Source organism: Enhydra lutris, unplaced genomic scaffold (genome assembly GCF_002288905.1).
Source record: "Enhydra lutris kenyoni isolate GAN:26980312 unplaced genomic scaffold, ASM228890v2 scaffoldscaffold61, whole genome shotgun sequence".
NCBI lineage: Eukaryota > Metazoa > Chordata > Mammalia > Carnivora > Mustelidae > Enhydra > Enhydra lutris.
The window spans coordinates 2,807,587-2,824,950 of NW_019154145.1; the positions used below are offsets into that span (position 1 = coordinate 2,807,587).

General features: G+C 49.0%; 1 protein-coding gene across 3 annotated transcripts in view; it reads right to left on the minus strand.

Annotated features, from left to right (window-relative positions):
- Positions 1 to 9,446, minus strand: part of LOC111158600 (pitrilysin metallopeptidase 1) — a 48,758-nt gene extending 39,312 nt beyond the window's left edge. The window contains exons 1-7 of one of the 3 annotated variants that reach the window (XM_022520730.1): positions 9,394 to 9,446; positions 6,975 to 7,074; positions 4,518 to 4,624; positions 4,073 to 4,224; positions 3,452 to 3,566; positions 3,281 to 3,377; positions 1,927 to 2,087 (exon numbers count right to left, since the gene is read on the minus strand). In XM_022520730.1, the coding sequence (XP_022376438.1) occupies positions 1,927 to 2,087; positions 3,281 to 3,377; positions 3,452 to 3,566; positions 4,073 to 4,224; positions 4,518 to 4,624; positions 6,975 to 7,074; positions 9,394 to 9,446 (785 nt within the window). Of the gene's footprint in view, positions 1 to 1,926; positions 2,088 to 3,280; positions 3,378 to 3,451; positions 3,567 to 4,072; positions 4,225 to 4,517; positions 4,625 to 6,974; positions 7,078 to 9,393 lie in introns of those variants that run through there. The other 2 variants (XM_022520731.1, XM_022520732.1) reach the window with 2 other exon arrangements.
- Positions 9,447 to 17,364: the final 7,918 nt, after the last annotated feature.

The window sequence follows — 17,364 nt, forward strand, 5'->3', positions numbered from 1 at the left end:
AGCAGGACACTATGCAATGGGAAAAAGATAGTCTCTTCACTAAATGGTGCTGGGAAAACTGCACAGCAACATGCAGAAGAACGATAGTGGACACTTTCCCAAACCGTACACAAAAATAAGTTGGATTTAGGATGAAATGTCAGGCCTGAAACATAAAAATCTCAGAAGAGAGCAAGGCCAGAAATCCCTACTTCTTTCTACATAGGTCACCTGACGCAAGGGGAAAAAAGGAAAATTAAACTCCTGGGACTACACCAAAATAAAAAACTTCTGCACAGTAAAGGAACAGTCAACAAAATAAAAGCCGTATATGAAAACCCACAGCTAATGTCATACTCAATGGGAAAAAGAATGGGGGAAGATATTTGCAAATGACATCTCAGATAAAGGGTTAATGTCCAAATTACATAAAGAATTTTTACAACTTGGGATGCACGGGTGGCTCAGTCGGTTAAGCCGCTGCCTTTGGCTCAGGTCATGATCCCAGGGTTCTGGGATCGAGTCCCACACCGGGCTCCTTGCTTGGCAAGGAGCCTGCTTCTCTGCCTCTGCCTGCCACTCCGCCTGCTTGTATACTCGCTCTCTCTGACAAATAAATACACAAATAAATAAATAAAATCTTAAAAAAAAAAAAAGGATATAGGACATCCTTGTCTTCAAAAAAAAATTTTTTTTTACAACTCAACACCAAAAAACCCCAAGTAATCCAATTAAAACATGGGCAGAAGACATGAACAGACCGTTCTCCGAAGAAGACAACCAGACGGCCAACGGACACATGAAAAGATGCTCAAAGTCACTGATCACCAGGGAAAGGCAAATCAAAACCATGATGACATCCCACCTCACACCTGTCAGAATGGCTAAACTCAACAACACAGAAACAAGAGACGTTGGTGAGGGTGGAGAAAAGGTAAGCTCCTTATACGGTTGGTGGGAATGCAAACTGGTATACCTGCTGTGTACACGCGCTTGCGTACACACAGGGGTCACACAGGTATGCACATGTGTACATGCCCGTGTTTATAGCAGCATTACTTACAATAACCAAGATGTGGAAGCCATCCACGTGTCCGTCTACAGATGACTGGATAAAGGAAATGTGGTGTGTATACTGTGGAATATTACTCAGCCGTAAAAAAAGAATGAAATCTTGCCATTGGCTCTGAGGTAGATGGAGCTAGTGTTACGCTAAGTGAAATAAGTCAGCCAGAGAAAGACGAGCATCACATGATTTCACTCATGTGGAATTTAGGAAAACAGATGAACAAAGGGAAAGAAAAAGAGAAACTGGAAAAAACAGTCTTAACTCTAGAGAACACACTGATGGTTACCAGAGGGAAGGTGATGGGGGCAACAGGAAAAAGATGACGGGGAAGCTTGATGAGCACTGGGCAATATATGGAAGCGTCGAATCATGGTCTTTTACACCTGAAACTAATATAACGCTGTATGTTAACTACAGTAGAATTACAATTAAAAAAAAAAAACGAAGGTACATCGGGGCACCTAGGTGGCTCAGTGGGTTGCATTTGACTTTGGCTCAGGTCATCATCTCAGGGCCTGGGATCAAGCTCCATATCAGGAGCTCTCCGGGTCCCGGGGCAGCCTCAGGAGGGGACAGCAGCCGCGCACCCATGTTAGACACGAGAAAGCGGAGGCGCAGGGAGGGAGCGCGGCGGCACGTGGCTCCTCCTTTGGGAGGCGGCGTCCCCATCAGGCCCGGCACAGAAGTCCCCGCTGCAGACGCTCAGAAAGAGCACCCACAGGAGAGAGGCAATCCGCCAGGCCGAGAAGCTCTAAATTTACACAGTTCTTCGCAAACAATTCTTCGCCGCACATGAGAGAAGCCGTGCCCTTCAGTGTGTGCAAACGAGCCTACTCTTAATCAACCCACCGAGTTAATCTACAGAAAGGAAGTGTTACCTGGCGTTACTGGGGTGGTAATGGGTAGCATGGAACTGCTTGAGCTGCTCCCACGTGAGGTCTGGGATGCACAGCGGGTGACCCCCGGAGACCACGGAGTACGTGTGGTCGGGCAGGAGGCGGTTCTGAAGGTGCTGCGAAAATATCCTCTCGTTGTCCGTCTTCAAATATAAACAAATATACACACGTGTGAAAAATAACACCCACTGCTACGTTACAATGCAGCAGATTAATCACATTCTGGGCACACACAGCCGTGACACCCTGCGGTTCAAACTGCGGCAGTGGAAAGCAAGGTGGTCCTTGCAGACCCTGCCTAACAGAGCACGCCGCTCCTTCACTACCTCCGCACAGGACCCAGAGACCCAGGGGCTCCCAAGAGACCCAGGGGCTCTCAAGAGAAGGAAACACTCTCTGTGGTGTGCGCGGGCCACCAGCAACGGCACAGCTGAGGGCAGGGGAGGGAACGTGCGGACCAAGGAAACAGGCACAAGGGTCCCTGTCCTTGAGCTGCAGGGAGGGGTCCCATGGTCTTCTGGAGCAAGAATGGTCACTATAGCTTGAGTTTCCAGAAGGTGTTGGAAGAAATGAGGCCCCAGTCGAGTAGCCCCATATGTCAGGGCAGGACTCCAAAGTCAGAGGAGCTGGGAGGACGGGCCCAGCAGGGTTCTCAAACTGCCTGGTCTCAAGATCCTTCACACTCCTAAAAATCAGCGAGGCCCCCAAAGAGCTTTTGATGATGTGGGTTTCCTGATTACACAGGTGTGTGTGTGTACACATAATTTTTCCACATTAGAAGTTAAAGCTGAGACCTTATAAAACATTACTCATCCACTCATTATCTTAACCCATCAATATGTTAACAAGTATTTTTTTGGAAACTTTCTCAGAAAAAAAGCGGAAATATTACTGAGAAGAATTGCACTGTTTTGCACATTTTGCAAATCTCCTTAATGTCTGGCTTAAGGAGAGACAGCGGTACTCTATCTGCTACTGTATTCTATAAACTATTACAAAACATGTAACACAGGCTTGGGGAAAGTCCTGAATGAGAAAAAAAGACAAGGTCTTATCACTGTCATGTTAACAGTTTCATCTCACAGACCTCCACAGACCACATGCCCGGGTCCCACCCCACAGCTCCAGAGCTGCCACCTGCCATGAGTGTGTGGCCCTCTACTGTCCTACAGCTGGTGCTCACTGCACTGTCTCGGGCTAGTTCAACAATTCCGACATGAGAAGCATATCAAATGACATAAAAGAATGTCCGCTGTCTCCCAGGCCCATTTACATCCCAATATTTTATAGAAGATCACTGTAACAGTTTTAAAAAGGAAAAAACAAACAAACTCACAAACACTCCCTTCATTTCATTAAAGACGACTCCTTTAAAGGTCAAGGGTGTCTGGGGGTCTTTTGGATTCTCATGTTCTAGTCGCCAACCTTCCTGCCTAAATAATGATAAGTAATTACAGAATGATAATAACTCTAATACTAATGTCCAAATCAATTAATCATTACGCACCAGAAATCCAGTTCCCGTAAGCATGGGAAAAAGGTTGCATCCAAATACACAGACAGGAGATTCTGGAAGTCCTTGGGATTTTGTGTGGAAAATGGGTACAGAGTATAATCGCTAGCTGGGTATAAATGAAAAGATTTTAAAAATTCAACAGATTCCCAAAGGAATGAGCAACGTCCAGCCCCACCGCCAGGCCCCCACCCTGAACCCTTACTGTCCTGGGCAGGCCTGGCTGGGGGTAGGTGGAAGGGCCACAGCCAGCCATGACCTCACACACCTACACAGCGGACCTGACCCGCGAGTGCGGCCGGAGTGCACCAGTTACCTGGAGGCCTGGGCACTTCTCTGCGCCCAGCAGCAGCCCCCACGCTGCCCGAGCTCCTGGAAATCAACTCAAACACCACGGCCACCATGTTCACATATGGCGCCCAGCTCAAATTTCATAGCAAGGTTTCCAAAGGATTATTAATTTGATCTTGCCCAGAAAAAGATCAGAGACCTTTTCCCTAAAACTGGTTCTTATAACGCAAGCAGGATTCCACTTCCAGCAGCCCTGCAGCAGACCAGAGGACAGGGTGCCCGCTCCGGCCTCCAGGAGGCTGGGCCGCCACGCACGCCGCTCACCTGTGAAGGCGTTCATGAAGGTGGACAGCGACCGATTGAGCATCTTGAAGAAGGGGTCTCTGCACGGGTACTTCTGAGAGCCACACAGGACAGTGTGCTCCAGCACGTGCGGGACGCCGGTGCTGTCCGTGGGCGTGGTGCGGAACTGCACGCTGCGGCCAGACGGGAGAAGCAGGTGAAGGCTCAGGCCGACGCCCCATTCCGGCCCCGCCCGCCCTGCCGCTCTCCGCCACAGCCTCCCCCCGCAACGCAGAAAATCACTAATTCAGACTCGGCTCTTACTCTAGGCAGCTGAGGACATAAACTCATTTCACCTTTTCCTTTGTTTTCCAGGATGCGGTCAGTAAAACTAAAACGCGAGCAAACGGGGATCTTAAACTGCCTAACGTCTGGCAGACGTTCTCGGTGGAGCCAGTCTGGGACACGTCTCGCGGTGCCCACGCACCTGAACAGGTTGTTGGTGTCCTCTCTGGCCAAGTGCAAGTACTTTGCTCCTGTGCCGTCATGGCGGAGCTTCACTGCGGTCAGGGACAGCTCAGGGATGGCCGTTACCTGCATGAACACAAAACACACGAGCGGCTGAACTCAGACAGGAAGGCCTTCGGCACAGGTACGGTCACACCGCAGGCCCTGGCCTGTGTCTCCGGTGACAGCAGGGAGTCAACATGTCAGCAGAAACTACCTTGTTTGAACCCTGAGTCTCACAAACAAGCCAACTAAGACCCATGTACGTGACCATCCTGGGCGCCTTAGCCTTCTGCACACCTGTTACCGGCCAGGAAGTCTGCGAACGGTTCCCGGGGAACCCTGGGAGGGAGAGCCTCACTCCCATCTGTGGATGGAAAGGCCGAGGCTCGGAGGGACGGTCAGACGGGGACGCAGACCCCAGCTCGCACGTCAGGCTGCACCAGAGAAGCCCTGCTCGCCCCTACCAGGCCTGCAGCCGGCCTCCTTTTCCACGTCACGGCAGGAAAGCTCAGAATGAGGCAGGCGCTGGAGCGGGCCACAGCCTGGGACTGAACTGTGCCTCGCCTGGCTACTACAGTTCCGCGGAATTCCCAGGGGTGTGCTGGGGTATCGCCAGTTACCTGCTCCTACTGGGAGGGTCCAAATCACCTCCAGTAAGAACAAATAATCCTGACCCCTAGGACAGTGGTCTCCTAGCTATGCAAGCCTCCCGAGACCTTCTGGGGTTGTTGGCCCTTAGAAAGTGCCGTATCGTCCCACCACGCCAGGGTCCTCTCCCCTTCAATCACAATGGTGCGTCACTGCAACAGCCACCCTGTTTATCAAGCCCCACTCTTCAGAGGCTGCGAAGGGGTCTCGTCGGTGCTTACACAGCAAGCTACCAGCAGGGCAGACGTTAGAACTCGGTGTCCGACTGTCGTGTGGGGGCCTTCTACTCAAGCGACATTGCTTAAAGAGGCCTGCAATGCCTGCTTAGTTTACAAGTGTGAAATTACCCATAGTTGAGAATTGACTTTGTAAGAGATGATCAACATATTTAAAATCAGTTCACACGGTGAACGTCCACCTCCTAACCTCTTTCACGGGAACTACTCGTCCAACAAGGCCCATGCTTTATCGGAAGTTTCTGTAATGCTGCGAAAACACAGAAACACAGCTCTGAGGTCCTCCCTGACAGTCACTGTTCTACAGCCAAGCTCCCCTGCTTGGCCTTTAGGGACTTCACACGTGCTCACGTGCGTGCTCTCACCCAGTGTCCTGAGTCCCCCCGTCTCAAGCTAACCGGCCCCCCCAGGAGCCCAGCACGGACTGCTGCTACGGGCACGTCCAGCCCTCCGTCTCCCACTTACACACTCCTCCGTTCTCCTGTGAACCTGTCCCTACGCCTCCCCACTCAGCAGAGCACCCTCTCCTCCCATCTTTCTCTTGGTCTCTGCATGTCCCCGGAGACAGAGACGTTCCTCACGTTCCCCCTCGTACTGCAGCTGCACTTGTATCTTCTGGATTGTGAGCTGCCTGTCTTCTGAATCTGCTAAGACTGTTATCTACAGGGGCACCTGGCTGGCTCAGTGGGTTAAAGCCTCTGCCTTCGGTTCAGGTCATGATCCTGGGGTCCTGGGATCGAGCCCCGCATCGGGCTCTCTGCTCTGGGGGGAGCCTGCTTCCCCCTCTCTCTCTGCCTGCCTCTCTGCCTACTTGTGATCTCTGTCAAATAAATAAGTAAAATATTAAAAAAAAAGAGTGTTATTTACAGCATGAAGACAAAAGCCAGTCAGTGATGTGAAATACGTATGTTTCAATTACTGCATTAAAAGAAAAAGAAACAACATTACGAATGTACAGGCTCACAAGCTCCTTCCTCAGCTCAAAAACCAAGTTTTTGTGTGTGGCGCAAACTCACGTGCTAGGCAAAATGTGACCTGCACGGAAGGGGGCCTGGGGGCGTCTTAGCACAGTGAACAGCCACGTGTGTGGACGCACAAACCTCAATGTGTGTGACTTACTTTCTAAAACGTAGCGACATGGGGCGCCTGGGTGGCTCAGTGGGTTAAGCCGCTGCCTTCCGCTCAGGTCATGATCTCAGGGTCCTGGGATCGAGTCCCGCATCGGGCTCTCTGCTCAGCGGGGAGCCTGCTTCCCTTCCTCTCCCTCTGCCTGCCTCTCTGCCTACTTGTGATCTCTCTCTGTCAAATAAATAAATAAATAAATAAATAAATCTTAAAAAAAGTAAATAAAAAAAAAAATAAAATGTAGCGACATTAGGCTTCACGGGGTTCAGTTCAGGGAATCCCTTATTAAAGAATCAGGAAATCCTTTCACTTGCAAACTCCACTCAGTAGAGCCCACACTGTGAAATATGGATGAATCAAGCCCTGGGACAGAGATGCCAACTCCCCTGGGCTCTGGGCTGGGCAACAAGGTGGGTCGCACTCACCTGGCTCACGGTGAACCCATGGATCCGCTCTCCCACCTCATACTGCTGCGCCCTCTCACAGGCGGTGGCGTCCCTCCTCTTCCGCGTTTGGGGGCTGGCACTGCTCCATGGGAGGAAAGGAACCAAGGTTAGATGCTCCTGCAGGACAACCGTATGGCTAACGTAATTCAGCAACATCACAAAAACATTTTCACGTAATCAAGACACTTCCAATAAAAATTAAACCTTACCTCTTACAGATTCCAGAAAACTGATTTCTGGAATCTTTAGTTAAGTTCTTTCAATTTTATGATCTTTATGTCTACTCAGCTAAAGCTTCATATCAACTAATAATTGTATATTCCAAGCCTTTTATGTGTAAATGCTCATAAATAACTATTAGTATGATACCGATTTTCCTTACCCATATAAACAACTCTCATGTTAAAATGATTTTTTTCTGTCTCAGTACACAGTCTCACAGTAAACTCCCATTACACATCTACCGAACTGGTAAAAAGTAAGAAATCCATCATTGCCAGGAATGCCTAAACTGCACTTTGTGCAAACAGTAATTCTGGAATAACATGTGGCATCATTTAAATCAGCAACTATTCACCGGCACATGTGTATGTCCTGGAGAACGTGTACTCATCCTTTGCCAGCACACACCCTTTATGTGGGCGACACTGCTGAGAGTCCCAACCCCCAGCAACCAGGGCGACCGTCATCAGAACGGATAAACTGGGGACCATTCAACAGATGAATAAGCTTAGCCAGAAATATGGACCGACTGCAACCGCACGGGACAAGAAGGGGGTCACATAATGCCGCAGCAAAAAACGAAACAAAACAAAACGGAAACGACAGACACAGTATTATCCTAAACAGGTAACGAGGCTGTAGGACCACATACAGATGGTAAAAATATAAAGAAAACTAACACCAAGGATGGAGCGAGACCGTGTCATGCTACGTGAAACGAGCAAGACAAAGACCATGTGACGTCACTCACGTGGACTAAGAAACAAACAAGCAAAGGAGAAAAAAGGGATGAATCAGGGAACAGACTCAACTGCAGAGAAGGGGCTGAAGTTAGCACTGGGGAGGGGTGGGGAGGCGGGGGAAGGACCCGCGGACCCGCGGACCTCCGCAGCTGCTTCTCTCCGGCGCCCGTAGATCTCTAGAGAAAGCAGGAAACAAAGCAGGAGAGAAGCGCGTTGGAGAGGGAGGGACAGGGAGGGCCGGCACAACCACTGAGGGGTGACCGTCGTCTGGGAACTGGGACACGGTGTTTACGCATTTTCCCTCCCAACTGTATCGTACGCTTCCAAGAGTTTCTACGTGGTTGTCGCTCACAAAAACGGTTTCTTCCGAGGAAGACGCAGCGGAGAACGCGCGGACCCGGCCACCATCAGGCAACGTCACGCCGGTGCGCGTCCGCAGCCAGCGCTTCCCCCACTGGCCCGGCGACCCGACGGCGGCAGGACAGCGGGTTCTGAGCGGTCATTCACGCCGCGAACACACCGCAGACAGTGCTCGTGCCCACCATGCAGGAAGACTAAGGCGCCGCGGACCGTCCCCCACAGCGCGTCCGGGCACCGACCGCACCCCCGGAGGCCCCTGCCGTCGAGCTCCGCCCCGCCAGGGCACCCGAGGCGAGCACCGCGGCCTGCCCGTGGGCTACGGCCACACGCCCGTAAGACAAGCGCGGCTGTGAGTCGGCCTGGAACGAAACTCTCCCACCAACTCTGAGCGCGACCCTTCAGGGCTGGGTCGGTCCGCTCTCCGTGAACCTCGTCATTCAACCAAACGTCCGCTTCTGGCCGCCCGGATTCCGTCCGGAACACCGCGGTTCACCTCTGCGACGCTTCCCAGGGCCCACCACCCACACCGCGGGCTGAAAGCGCTGCGGGCGGAAGCCTCGGGGTCCCGAGGGCTCCCCGGCCACAGCACAGAGAGCACGCGAACGAGAACCACAGCGACTACTTTCACGACGCGGACCGACACCCACGTCGATGGCCATTTCCACTTCTGACGACCCGCACACGAGGCCACCCACTCCGGGATCGCCTGAGGTCGCGGGGCCTCGGGGGCTCCCTGGGCCGGGACCCGCCTTCCCACGGGCTTTCCGGGCTGCAGTCCCCAACCCTGACCCCTGGACAGGAGCTCCTTTCCTGTGGTGGCGATACGATGGCAGGGGACCCACTGCACCCTCACCCAGGCTCCGCAAGGCTCCCGGGGCTGGGCTGTGGGAGAGGCGGCCGGGAGCCCGGGCTCCCCGGGCGGGGGCGTCCAGAGCAGGGGGCCGCGGTGCGGCACCGCCGGGCCGGGACAAGACCCCGAATCCTCCCCGGCTCTCCCCGCCGCCGAGACCGCCGGTGACGCCTTTCGCCCGCGCTCCCTCCTCTGCACCCTCTCTCGCTCCCGCGCGTCTCACCCGCCGCTCAGCCGCCTCACGAAGCAGGGAAACCTGCCGCCGCAGCGCCACATGGCGTGTGACCACTACAGGCCCGAGGTCGCGGCTTTACGTACCCAGACACACGCGCGGGGGTGGGGGGGCGTGACGCATTGGCCGCGACTCTCATTGGTCAGCGAGTACGGCGACGCTCTCTCTAATAGGCTGGCGGGGAAAAGGGTGGGCTCCTGAGGCGGCGGGCGGATCTCGAAGGCCGCGGGGCACGGGGTGGGCGGGGCCATGGGGGCGGAGCGCCGCGGGCCTCCGAGCGTAGGAGCAGGGCGGGGGCGGGGCTTGCGTGCAGAGCCCAGGCCGGAGCGGAGAGGGGCGGAGCCCGGGGCGGGGCGCCGCTGAGGGCGGAGTCCGGGGCGTGCATGGGGAGGGGCGTGCGCAGTAGGGGGCGGGCCTGCTCAGGGAAGGGGCGGGGACTGTAAAGCCGAGGGGCGGGACTGTAAAGCCGAGGGCTGAAGGGACTGTGAAGGCGAGGGGCGGGCCTGAGCCGGGGAGGGGCGGTACCGAGAAGCAAGGACTGTGAAGGCGGGGGGGCGGGACTGCCCGAGGGAGGGCGGGACTGCGAGGGCGAGGGGCGGGACTGCGTCGGGGAGGGAGAGACTGCGAAGGCAAGGGGCGGGACTGTGAAGGCAAGGGGCGGGACTGTGAGGGAGAGGGGCGGGGGCTGTGAGGGCGGGGACGGGGATTGCGAAGGCAAGGGGCGGAGACTGTGCAGGCTAGGGGCGGGCCTGCGCGGGCGAGGGGCGGGGACTGCGCAAGCGAGGGGCAGGCCAACTCAGGTGAAGTGGGTTTCCCTGGGGGTGGGGCGGACTCGGGCTGGCCAGGTGAGCTGCCTGTTGCTCTCCTGGAGGAGGTCGTGAGCCTGCACCTGTGCGTGCTCGCAGCTCTGCCTGCAGGTCTCGGATACTAGGGTGACAGTAAAGACCGTCGGTCTGGGGTGCGGGCACGCAAGGTTCCTCAGCCCCTGGCTCTGGGGCTTGGTGGAAATGGTCTGAGGACTGCACCAGATGGTTTCCAGAGTCAGGATATCCTGATATCACCCTCCTTACGAATGGTCCCGCTCAGAATGTCCCCAGGGAAACGCAGGACATCTCCAAGCACCTGCAGGGGTGTTTTGACTCACCGCTTTCCCCGCCTGCTTCTCGTGTCTGGGAAGACTGCACACTTCTAAGCTGTCCACAGTACCCATGTGCCCTTCTTGAACCGCAAAGACAGGCTCCAGGAGGGCAGGTCATGCGGGTGGGCCCTCATTGAGACTGTGGGGTAGAAGGGCATCTGGGATTAACCACCCCTGGGCACTGCAGCAGTGGGGAGAAACCCGGTCCCACATCTGTCTGCAGAGTCTCGGGGCCATGGCCCTCCTCTCTTCTCTTTCTCCCTCTTTCATCCCCCAGACCCTCTAGTGCAGACAGACTCAAACCCCTGCCTGCCCCAACTTCTGGGCTCTAAAGAAAGGCTTCTAAGTAGACAGGTGCCTTCTGTCTGAATATATAAGTGCTGTGGCAGTGATGCAGAGGGTGATGTCACATTGAAAAGCCTCCAAAAGTCTCCCAAAAACTCTCCAGGGCGCCATGGATTCCACAGGTAACTGAGTACCTCTTTATCCAGAGGAGAAACCAGCTGAACCCGCACAAAGAGAGGTGATGATAAGAAGCCACTAATACAAACACACTCCCTGCATGAACCTTCCTTCCTGGGGGAATCTGGGTGGTCACCATCGCATGCCTATGATCCTGCAGACACAGCTGGGTGTGATTAACCCGACTGAGTGTTTAGGGAAATAAGCACCGGAAGTTAGAGTATTTTGATCTCTCTGAAGGACAGATGCTGTGTAAATCTGGTAATTGCCACTTACTGCTATGTTCCCACAGTGTACAACCTCATGGATGGCCACCTACACACACACATACTAAGAGTTTATAAATAATTATTTGAACAGCACCCAGTATAATTTTAACACTTGTGTGTAATCTTGACATATATTAAAAATCATTTCGATGGTGAAGTTAAAAATAAAAAATTCTCTATGCAAAATCCTATGTTCAAAAACACATCGAGTGTCCTGATGAAACACTGTTTTAGTAAGATGAGCACCGATCAGAATGGCTGCCGTCTGGGATGTAGAAAAGCAATCGAGTGAATATTTGAGGTTACGGATTAGATTACGTCTCCCCAGAAAGCTGTGACTGCATTAGAAAGTAGGGTCTTTATAGAGGTGATGAAATGAGCATGAAGTCATTAGAATGTGAGCAGTGTCCTTATCGAAAGGGGATATTTGGACCCTCTGGCACGTACAGGAGGCCATGTGACGATGAAGGCAAGGATCAGAATGATACTCTTATACACCAAAGAGCATCGAGGATTGTTTGTACACCAGAAGCATGGAGAAGATTCCCAGAACCGATCTGCCCACAGCTCGATCTCAGACTTCTGGCTTCCAGACCGAAGAGACAAGGAATTTGTCTACTAATGAACAATGAACTTGGTGTTCTAAACCATGCGGTTTGTGGTACTTCGTGATGGCCACCCCAGCCAACTAATGCAGAGAAGCCAAGGTTCTTCCACCTCCCGAAGAAAAATACAAAATGTGCTGTTCAGGATTGCATGTCATTGACACAGTGCATACTTTTTGGAAATCCTTTCTCCTGAGTCTATCATAATCCACAAGTGATGACTGTTGGAAATACAAGATAAGGGATTACCTCAGCACCTCCAACTTTAAAATTATAAAATTTAGAAATGTATAAAATGTCAACAAAAACTGCTAATGACATGGAGTAAGGAGAAGTCCCCATACTAAAACCTAGCCCTGGCGCCAGTGCCCCTTCATTGTTTTTCAGTCAACAGGAATAAATTGTGTGTCACCTACTTACCAACCTGAACTCTGCCACCTTGAGTTAAATACAAGCCTTTCATCTTTCTGCTGAACTCTAAAAACAAGCCTATGATTTTCTGCACATTGACTTTCAACGCTAAGATCCCATAGTTGTGTTATCTCGGGTCTTAATTGTGACGTTGGTACAGCATCAACTCCAGGCTTCAGCTTTATTTTTTCTGTCTGCTTACAATGACCCATTAAGAAATTCACATTAATTTGACAGATTTGGTTCCATTTCTGCTTCTGGGTATGCTATCTGACAGCCACCTTTGACAGAGAGAAGCTCTCCGCTTGAATGTACTTTGACTTCAGATGTTTTGAACAGTTGGTTCAGAAAATCTAAGATGTTGTGATCTCACTTGCCTACTGCCTCTAATATTAATAATAATTTTTCAAAGACCTTACAAACTTATGTATTCATATGTGAAAGAAATCCAGGATTAATCATAATTGAAGAAAAAGAACATCAAAATAACAATGGAATATTATTTTATCTATCAGATGTAATGGTTGGATAAAATCTAAGACCAGTGAGGCTAGTGAAGTTACGGAGATCAGGTACTTTTATGCTCTAGGACTATGTGCTACTCTGCCTCTCTATTTACCTTTTGGAAAGCACTTTGGTACAATTTATGCAAAATTTAAGTGAGTGTACTCTTTCAGCAGAAACCACACTTCGTGAGAATTACCCTACAGCTCTATTCTCATGAGGGCACAATGATCTATAAGTAATAATGTTCTCTGCAGGATTTTCAACTATGGCAAATATTGAATAACATTAAAATCTACCAAGAAGAGTTTTCTTAAATAAAATATAACACATTATATAACTAAGTACCACAGTATAGAAACAGTATATATATATATATATATATATATACATATATATATATATATACAGTATATAACTGAATACTACACAGATAGTAAAAATAGGGATATGCATTATTTTTCATCCGTGTATAGCACAGATTAGTAAGGGAAAGAAAGCTAGATGTAGACTGAAACTCTCATAGAGTGGGAAACATATACTCCCATTTGAGTGGAACAAGTTGAAAGGAGATTTTAATTATGGATCTAACATAACATTTTAATGAAAGGAAATTTTTGAAGACTAAATAGATGGCAAGACAATCTATATTCATAGATAGGAAACACAGTGTGATAAAGATGTCATTTCTTTGTTAAAAAAATGCAATGCAATTTCAATATAAATCCCAATAGATTAGGAGCACAAAATGATCCTAAAATACAGATGAAGAAGAAAAGATTCAAGAACAGGCAAAGAAGTTTTGAAGGACAATGTGGGAAACTTATTTTAGTAGATATTAAGACAAGTCCTATTATTAAGGACTTTTATAAGTCTATAAAAAACTATAAGAAATAAGACAGTGTGTTAATATTAGCACTGAGAGAGTCAAAGAGTCTAAAGGAATATAAAGAAAGCCAGGAATAGGCACCTAGAAGTAGGTCACGGAGAACAGACTCAATGAATCTTATAATTTATATGGGAAAAAGTCAATTGCTGGTTCAAATCAGTCTGCACCTACCCCAAGGCCATAGTGATATCATGTTTCTTCAAAGGAGTTAGAAGTTTTACTTTTCTCACTTATGCTTTTAATACACATGATTTTGAATTTTGTTTCTGCTTCCATAACAGAGAAATCCTCGAGATTAAAATGATTGCAGAATAAATCTGGACCCCCATCCCCCAAGATGCAAATTAGGGTTGGAACCCAGGCAGAGAAAGGACCTCCACCTGCATCGTGCCCTTAGCACGTCTTTATTGTTGCCTGAAATACTTTAGAAGGTGACGGACTTGTGTTCCAAATTGAGCAAAATGCTTAAAATGCAGATGCTCATTCACCAAAACTCACACCGAGACCGAATGGCTTTTATTGAGTAGTTGGGGGAAGGCTATGCGGACAGGGTGTGATCACCAGGTAGAAAGGATAAAATGAAGAGGGAAAACAAAACTCTGGGGACTTCCAAAGCCCAAGTTTATTTTCCTCAAATGTTTCTTTTCCAAAGCTAGTCATTGCTCATGTTCTAATCGTTTTGTCTGTTTCTGATGTCTTATCTGCAACCCAAATGCTACTCTTTCCTTGTGAATGACTTGGTAGTTATTGTGACTCACCCACAGCTCAGTTGGCTTGTTACAATATTCAGGTCCAGGCTCTCTGTGTGACCTGTTATCTGCTCTGTGGTCATGGGTTACGTCTTTCATAGGATAAGTCATTTTATAAAACTGAAAACACTTTATGGTATGTTTCTAAATGGTTTCCAGGGAGGAATGCAATGGGTCCATAATCACTCTGGCTGGATAAATATTTACTGGACTCCTAGGATAAGCGACTTAGCTGCGGCCAAAAACTTGGGTAAAAGTTTAGAAACGAGTTCTTCAGGCAGAGACTAAAAACATAGTCCCCACTTTATGGAACTTTTGGTCTTGCACAGGTTGCAAACAAGTAAGTGGGAAATGACTGAGAGGGCAAAGGCAAAGATTCTACTGGCAAATGTTGGCTCAGAGAAGCCTTTCTGGGGAAGGGGACACATCAGACTTCCCCCAAACAGGGAATTAATAAACAATGTGATGTGTTTGTATTTATTTCCCATTGATGCTACAAATTACCACACATTTTCTGACTTAAAACAGCATAAGTTAATTATCTCACAGTTCCGGAGGTCAGAAGTGCAGGTCTCCCTGGGCTAAAAGAAGCGTGAAGGGGCTGCCCTTCCCCCGAAGACTCCAGGAAGAATGTTTGTTGCCTTTTTCAGCTTGGGGAGGCCACCCACATTCCTTGACTCATGATCTCTTCTTCTATCTTCAAAGCCAGCAATGGCTGGTCCAGTCTTTCTCCCAATGCTATTTCTCTGTCTCTGATGCTTCTGTCTTCGGCTGCCCTAGTTAAGGACCCTTGTAATTATGTTGGTCCCACCCAGATCATCCAAGATAATCTCTTTAAGATCATCTGATTGATTGGGGGTGGTGGTGCCTGGGTGGCTCAGTCATTAAGCGTCTGCCTTCGGCTCAGGTCATGATCCCAGGGTCCTGGGATCTAGCGCACATCAGGCTCTCTGCTCGGTGGAGAGCCTGCTTCTCCCGCTCCCACTCTCCCTGCTTGTGTTCCCTCTCTCACTCTCTCTCTGTGTCAAATAAATAAATCTTTAAAAAAAAAAAAAGATCATCTGATTGGCTTAACCTTAACTGCATCTGCTACCTTATATCCTCTCTGCCATGTACCCTAACACACTCTCAGGTTCCAGGGTTGAGGATGTGGACATACTTGGGAACCATTATGTTACCCCCACCTCCATGTTACAGTAAGTCAGCTTCCTGTATGATGAAAAGCTAGAAAGAGCTTTCAAAATAAAATGTTAATGTTTGTGCTACACTGTTAAAATTAGTATCTTACTAATCTGATATTGATTCTTTAGAACACAATTGTCAGGTTTATTTCTTAAAAAGGGGAAGTCTATGGATAGCTATTCCCTTCCCCCACACACCCCTTGGGCTTTCCTTCTAAGCTTCTTCCTTGAGTTCCGCTGACTGATCAAAATCACTATTTCACAGAACAAATGTGAAGTTTTATGGCAAATTGTTGGTCTTTTCAGCAGAACATACTGCCGTATTTTAGCTTATTGTTTGAAGGAGGAATTTTGACATGCCAGAAATAGAAGGAAATGAATATTATAATTGAATTTCCAAACATCACTTTTTGGAGCTTTGAAACAAATAACTGTCAGTTAGAGAAAGAACAAATGGGTACATATCAGAGGAGGGAGGCAGGGAAAGAAAGCCCAGGATAGCATTTATTTAGCATTTTTATGCATTATTATCAGTGGCAGTGAAATAAATATTCATTAGTGAAATGTCTTTTTAGTGGAAACAAGCCAGAGGCGACAGCATATTTATACAGCCTAAAGCTCAATGGGAGAAAAGCTGTTTTTGTTACTTCTGAATTGGTTCTTTTTTTTTTTTTTAAGGTTTTATTTATTTATTTGACAGAGATCACAAGTAGTTAGAGAGGCAGGCAGAGAGAGAGGGAGAGGGAAGCAGGCTCCCTGCTGAGCTGAGAGCCCGATGTGGGACTCGATCCCAGGACCCTGAGATCATGACCTGAGCCGAAGGCAGCGGCTTAACCCACTGAGCCACCCAGGTGCCCCTGAATTGGTTCTTTTCTAAATTCAGAGAATATATCTTTAAAGTAGGTTCCTTTCAACACATTTTTCAACATATCAATCATGAAAATTACTCCTTTATTGATAATACTGATAATAAAGGAGTCATCTCCTTGTTGAAATACACTTCTTGGGGAAACAAAAAGGATCTGTTGGGTCAGGAGCCAGATAAAACTGAAAAATAAAACTGGGTAAGAAGTGGCTCTTCTACCCCCACGGCTAGTGTGTGGTGGGGAGCGCAGGACTGGTCCTGTTCCAGGGCAGGGCTGGTCCTGTTTCTAAAGAAAATGTTTTTAGGGGAACTGAGTTTGAAAACACAAAGTTGGGAGGGTCTCAACTCAAATATTAAGTCTGAATCCAAGGGGAGACAGAAATAAGAATCAGGAATTGGATGAGAGAAAGGCACAGGTTCCTAAAGGACCTTGCACATCCCATGTTAGTACTCGGTTAGGACTCATTTCTATCCTGCTCCCCCCACCCCCCACCCTGACACATGTGCGGAAGGTACTTAGAGACCTGGGCTTAATGGACAAGCCAAAAGCAGATGTCTGGGTTCTGCACCTTCTGCCTCACAGACTCCTTTCTAAATTTGTAGACTTGTCTGATATATTTCCAGAGAAATTAAGCGTTGGGATGTCCATTCATGATCATTAGCAAAGCTTTGGAGGCAGACGGTGGATAATCTGAGTCATTATGGTTTAAACAGACAGGATTTATTTTCTTCCTGATTTTATCTTTCCCCTGAAACCATCTTTTGTCTCTGGTTATAAGACGGTGTTATGAGCCGAATCGTTTCTCAACCAAACTCCTATGCTGAAGTCCTAACCCTCAGTAGCCCTCAGTTCTTCAGAATGGGACTACTTTTGGAGATGGGTTTTTTA